Source organism: Dendronephthya gigantea, unplaced genomic scaffold (genome assembly GCF_004324835.1).
Source record: "Dendronephthya gigantea isolate DGI-Jeju-01 unplaced genomic scaffold, DenGig_1.0 000038F, whole genome shotgun sequence".
Taxonomy (NCBI): Eukaryota; Metazoa; Cnidaria; class Anthozoa; order Malacalcyonacea; family Nephtheidae; genus Dendronephthya; species Dendronephthya gigantea.
In genome coordinates, this window is record NW_021163048.1 from 989,424 (window position 1) to 995,600 (window position 6,177).

The 6,177-nt window shown below is 37.4% G+C and overlaps 2 protein-coding genes across 2 annotated transcripts; both read right to left on the reverse strand.

The window, feature by feature from the left end:
- Positions 1 to 253: 253 nt before the first annotated feature.
- LOC114526493 (ZP domain-containing protein-like) lies at positions 254 to 2,774 on the reverse strand. Its single transcript, XM_028548107.1, has 5 exons — positions 2,594 to 2,774; positions 2,254 to 2,493; positions 1,023 to 1,254; positions 562 to 848; positions 254 to 435 (listed from the first exon to the last, which is right to left on the reverse strand). Exons 1-5 carry the CDS (start codon positions 2,772 to 2,774, stop codon positions 254 to 256), a joined length of 1,122 nt encoding a protein of 373 aa, XP_028403908.1.
- A 169-nt stretch (positions 2,775 to 2,943) lies between these two features.
- On the reverse strand, positions 2,944 to 4,302 carry LOC114526494 (IgGFc-binding protein-like). The gene is made up of 2 exons (XM_028548108.1): positions 4,296 to 4,302; positions 2,944 to 4,229 (listed from the first exon to the last, which is right to left on the reverse strand). The coding sequence occupies exons 1-2, from the start codon at positions 4,300 to 4,302 to the stop codon at positions 2,944 to 2,946; spliced, it is 1,293 nt and encodes a 430-aa protein (XP_028403909.1).
- Positions 4,303 to 6,177: the final 1,875 nt, after the last annotated feature.

Here is a 6,177-nt window from a genome sequence, read left to right on the forward strand (position 1 = left end):
TTAACTACAACCTATATTCTATTTTTAAAACATATTGTTTTAACACACCTACAACTATTCACACATTCCACACATATATATGCATGCACCCAAAACCATTCCAGTTACACACTTTGTATGTATATATCTATATTATAACGATCTATAAGTTAAAGGATAACGTTTACGTCTATGTTTCTACGTATATGTATATGCAAGCATGAAGCATGCGACATAAAAACAAAGTACGAATGTATATATGAGAAAATCACTTCTATTCCTTGGTTGCTGCTGTATTCTCCATAGAAAGGACCTGAACATTTGATGATGTTTCATACTTTGTACGACGTCGTCTCAAAAACAAAATGCCAAAGATACTGATTAGGACAATCGCAAGAACAGCAACAGCAAACAACAAGCCGGTCACAACTCCATGACCTTTTAACGAGGAATTCTCTGAAATTAGATCAAGAATAGAAGAACGACATCAATTAATTTCTGATAAACTAAAAATTAATTTAATTATGCGTTGTTAACCTGTGATTTAGCCATTCAGGCGAGAGTTTTGATTAAAAATCTTACCATTAGAGTTTGCTTCATCCTTCTTTTTTCTGTATATCAGAGGCCCTGTCGACAGTTGATAAAACTTGGATCCATCGTCGGCGGTCTCAGCACCACGACGTTTTCGGCCGGGGCATGACGTACTCCGAGCACAGATACTATTGGCCGTGTTTCTGTTGCAGAGGACTAGGTCACAGTGGAAATAGACATAACGATGGTTAATGACGAAGGCAAAGGCCTGGATGCTAAATCTATGAACCTTTTGCAATCCCGACGTATAGTGTTGGATAGTAGAATCTTTATCACATCTAAAATGAAATGAAAGTTGACTGTAGACATGCATGCTTACCAGCCGAAACGCGTAGAAATGCTGTGGAAGGCAACTGTTTTAAAGAGTTTATCAAGGGACCTCAAAGATAGAGAGGGCCTGTATGGCTTAAATTTCCATATGTACCGTGCGGCACTGATTTCGTATCACTTACCCTTCATCGATAAAAACATGCTGAGGTTGATCGTAAGGTTTGTTGGTCGGTGTCGCTCGGCAGGTTTTAGCTCGGATAACAATATCACTTTTACTACTGCTGTCAACTGAATATTGAACGTGAATACGATCCGAAAGGCTCTTGGACACCGGATAGTCATCATCAATGTACGATTGCTGATATGATGAATCTTTGTAGAATTTCATTAGAAATGTTAGATTGCCAAAATTTTCTAAAGAAGAATGGAGACGTTATTGGTGTGCATGCATGGGTAGAATGGTTCTGACTGATATGACGCGCATTCTTTAAAATGATGAACCAAAAAGGATTTATGTGCAAAGGCTTGCATCAGTTGCATGTATGGACGTTTTGTATCGACGTTTTTGGCAATCATCACATATAATCAGTTCTATTTCAGTATAATTATTGAATATCTTCACTCTTAGTTTAAATAGTATACTAGCTGTATATAGTTTATTATTTTTAGACTTTTTTAATATCTCACGCAGCGAGAGACATCGCCACTAGTATACCGACCATTTAATTCATTAATATAACTTACTCTCAGTGATAGTTAACTTTTGTTTCGCAGGAAGAAAGTTGAAGGATCCAACAGTGCGAAGACGTCCATAACTGCACGTGAACTTGAGACTTATCTCTTTATTTCTGTGAATAATTTCACCACCAGAGGGAATATCAGCCGTCGTCAGTGCATTTGAAAATATCAGCTCTTGTTCAGTTTCCCTGTGGGTCGTTCCACATCCATTTAAATCTGTCTTGGCGATGATATGAGTCTTGTTGTGACGGGCTTTACATGAACGATCTTGCAGTGCCAGTTCTTCGACGTTGATATAATCAGGTAAGGAACTTTTTTCATACGTAAGACTCATCGAATCTTTGTTACACGTTACAACAAAACGGGAAACTAAAGGGGGGAAATTGAACATAGCACGATGTCGAGGATTGACGTCTGGCATTTGAAATGAAATGCTTTCAGGGTCAGTATATGAATTGGAAAACTAAACTTACAAATTTAGCCACTATTTTACTCCTACACATTCTAAATGGGAAACATTGCCTTTAGCGTTTGGAATCTAGGTGACTTTAACTCGGTCAATTTTCAAAGCCTAATGGTTTAATTTTCTTGAATTTTTCTTGGTTTGAACTTCATACTAGCTCATAATGTAATTTGTGAATATTTTGCCCGATGAGCTGGACCAACTATACCCACCATTGCATGTAGTGGAGGACATCTTCTCGGCCAGTGTCGACAATTCCTGGAAATCTTCTAACAAAATCACCCGTTGTTCTTTCGGTTGTGATGCCATGGAATACAATTCGTCCATGTTTATGTTCTGCCCAATTCCAACTGAGAATATGATAACTCCGGCATTTTTCAAGTTTAGGGCAGGTCCCTCAACTCCACCATTGCTCTGACCATCAGTGAGAATTATTAACACCTTGCTCACACCTAGTTAAGACAATAAGTTGATATGCAGTTAAAATGGTTATTGTAATGTAACTTTTAACTCTTATAGGCTTTTAGATTTAAGTTTTACAATCAGTTTAACCTGTTTTTCTTGCACCATTTTTCGCTTGGAACATTTCTTCGTAAGCCTTTTTCAAAGCAATAGCAGTCGCTGTTCCTCCACCGCTATAGTCAATACCATCAATTGCTGTCGAAAGTTCTATGTCGCTGATGAAATCACGAGAGAAAGGTATATGGATTGTAGCATCGTTTGAAAACGACATTACAGACACTCGTGTTTCATCGAGAGAGATAGTGAAATAGTTTGCCAAATCTTTTACGAAGGTTTTCATTTTTTGGTAGTTTCCAACGGACACACTTCCTGAACTATCCAACACGAAACCGATATCAACTTTTCTTTTGCAAGGTTTAGGTTCTATAAAAAGGCATTAATTAGGGTAGATTAATATCAGACGTGTTTTTTAATACATGGACTGCTATTCGCGTTGCAAAAGTACCTTTTTTAAAACTAAATCCACCAGGATAACCGTATGAAATCCCGTTAGCACCACCAAAAACGAGCAAACCAAATTTTACTCCAGACACACTATGTGTAACGTAGATGTCATCTGAAATTGTGACGATTGTCCAACAGTATTCCCTTTCATTCAAACATCGCCAAGTTAATCCTGTCATTGGATTTCCGTCTTTGAGAAGACCATCTCGAAACGTTTTCTGAATGATCAAGGTAATTGAATGATGATATGCTGATCCTCCTAAAAGTTCAACGTGGTACGATGGCATGAAATGCATTGTTGAGGGAACTGAGATGATTGATGGCGCCGCATCTGAATACATTCCTGAACGACTTTGTTGATGCACGTATTGTACAACTTGGCATGGTTTACTGCAAGTCAAGTACGATTGATGAGGAGAATTGTCCAGTTTTATTTGTATGAATCCACCAGAGTCAAGAGTATTTATTGTATTTCCGCTTTTAATTGTGTTGTTATTTTCCCTCGTAAATACTCGAAATTCATCTCCAACATTGAGTGTACCCACTGTACCCAAAATGTACTCCTTCCCCCAATGTTTCACTGGCAATAAGAAAGTCACCAAGTGATCACAGCTTGCGGAATTTACTGCGGCATCTCTGTCACCAGATATTACTGCCACAGATTTATCTGCCGTGATATAGGTACCAGATAAGTCAGCATTATTTCCTATCAAGTGAAAAATTTGCAGCCTGTTTAAAGTGATGGAAAATGCTTGTCCGCCATTATATGTATTTCCATTGTATGAAATGGAACCAGCCGCTGGCGGTGTTATAGTGATTGTCGTTTGATCTTCTCCAGAAATAACTGCAAATTCTGGTTGGTTACTGTGAGAAGCTACGACATACTCCCTTCCAAGAGTATTTGTTGGAAGGGCAAGATATCCATCTGAATGAGCATTGTCTCTTATCAGTACCACTACAGATATATCTTTACTGGAAGTTACTTCTATTCCTTTCCTTTCGATTGTTGTGGAGCTTATTCGCAATTCCCTCGGAATTGTGTACCGGGCGGTTTCTCCGGCTTTAACATACAGTGTGTTGGGAGGATTGTTTCCCGGTAGTTGCCAAGAGATCGTAACATTTGCGTCAAAAAGTGCGATAATTAATATTTGATCATTTTGATTATTGGAATATGGTTGAGTTACGCCCAGGATGAAGTGCGTTCCATACTGTGTAGGTTTATCTGTAAAATCACGTGCGATAATAAAGCCTGGTTTTTATATGTCGTAATTCATCGGCGATGCTCTACCATCCATTGTCGCCTTTGTCGTCTGACCATCGACAATAGACGTCGCCGATGACTTGACGATATATGAAAACCAGGATTAAATTAAGATAATGACATAAAATTTGTACTAAGCATTTCGACCATTTAGAGTTTAAAGTGGAGGAATAGCCAAAGTGGTGCATGGTTGGTTATCAGTGGATATGAGACTATCTTTGGGATCTAGTAACAATTCTCACTATGCACTATTATCGTTCAGGGCAGTGAACATAACTAATTTGCCTACATATGATAAACGTTTCAATCTATACCCATTCGCATACTAAATCTCCCAGATAAGAGCCTAGCTGTAGTCTAATAACAATTGAATCCCTCTTCATTGTTATTCCTGACCTTGGAGCCTAGATTTTTTCCTGTACATGCACATATATCAAGGCGCAACTCTGCTCTGTGAAAGGCTGTTCTCCACCAGCCGAAATTTTTTCATTATGCAAAATGTAATGTTTTAAGCTTTTCATGCAAAATCGATTAGAAATCAAAAACCAGAGGTAGACCTCCAGACTGTCTAATCATAGTTATATAGTCTTTGTTGTACAACAATGCCTAGAAACGTATCTAAAATGCTATGTAATATTTTGGCCCCCAGTATGTATGTTAAAAAAACGCTCAGTATAAGACGATTGTTCTCCCAGCCAAGGATTTTCGAGGCGATGAACTCGGGTATTGTGAAACAAAAAAAACCGTGCACCCTCGGGGCTGTTAATCACAGAGAATAAATTATTTTTTGACTAGAATAATCCAGAGAATTGACAAAGGATTTATCGAGGTTTTCTTTCTATTCTTTTCAACAAAGCTGGGATTAGAGAAGATAAATAAACAACGCGGAATCATAAATATGGTTTTAGGCAAAAGTGTTTAACGGACCTTTCCAATGCTTTTCCCCCCAGGAGGTACAAATACGACACAAAATTCAATAGTAATATGCATGAACGATACCTGTCAGGTCATTAAAAAAGTATAACATATTTTGTGTCACGTGGAACTTCTTCTTTTCTGCGATACAACTTGTAGTTTTTTTTAAAAAAAATTGCAGCAGAATCATGCAGTCAAAAGCGAAAGTATGTTTTTTAATGTTGTAAGTAACAACCGAACTTACCAGATGAATTAAATTTGAAAACTTTATATAAACTACAGTTTTTAAATTTGAACCTTATACGAACAGACAATTGACCCAGTACGTAAATACCGGAGCGCGATCAATGAGTGAGAGGCATTTCTTTCCAAATTTAACTAAATAAACGAAGTGGCATTACGAATTCAACGAAAGTATATATCAGAAAAATATGCCACACCAACCAGAATTTTAAAACGATCTGTTTTTTGTTTTTTATTTTATAGGGCATACTTTTTAACTATATAAATGTTGCACCATTTATGGTTGCACCATTTAGGCTCTTGCACGAGCCTAACAACGAGGCATTTTTCTTATAAACATTGTAAGCGAAGCAACTTAATAGCGAGAACATGAATTAGAGGAACATTTTGAAAAAGATTCTACAATTATAACACTGTTCTTTACCAATTGCATGTCTTATATATGGCTCCAAATATTAAAATATCTGAAAAATTCCGTACGACGACACATTACTTACACTCGTCATATTTGGGAAACCACGAGAGGCGTTGTGAAGCTCTTACAAGGTTACTTGACTGGAGAAAAATTTGATGAGAAATAGCAAAAAAGGAAAGAATCTTTCCTGCCCACAACCTCATAGCTTTTCCACAAAACTCCAAAACTTTTTTCCGAATGTTTTTGCTTAAGACTGATTACAGTTGTGTTCGTATAAGTTCTGCGTTTGAGTAATTAGTCGAACGATTTCTGAATTCTGATGACATACAAAAGTGG

Coding starts and splice junctions, on each gene's coding strand:
- LOC114526493 (XM_028548107.1), bottom strand. CDS start 2,774: ATGTCGTTTTCAAACGATGCTACAATCCATATACCTTTCTCTCGTGAT. Junction 2,494..2,593: donor AAATGGTGCAAGAAAAACAG/GTTAAACTGATT, acceptor TGTCTTAACTAG/GTGTGAGCAAGGTGTTAATA. Junction 1,255..2,253: donor GTCCTCCACTACATGCAATG/GTGGGTATAGTT, acceptor ATTCTTCTTTAG/AAAATTTTGGCAATCTAACA.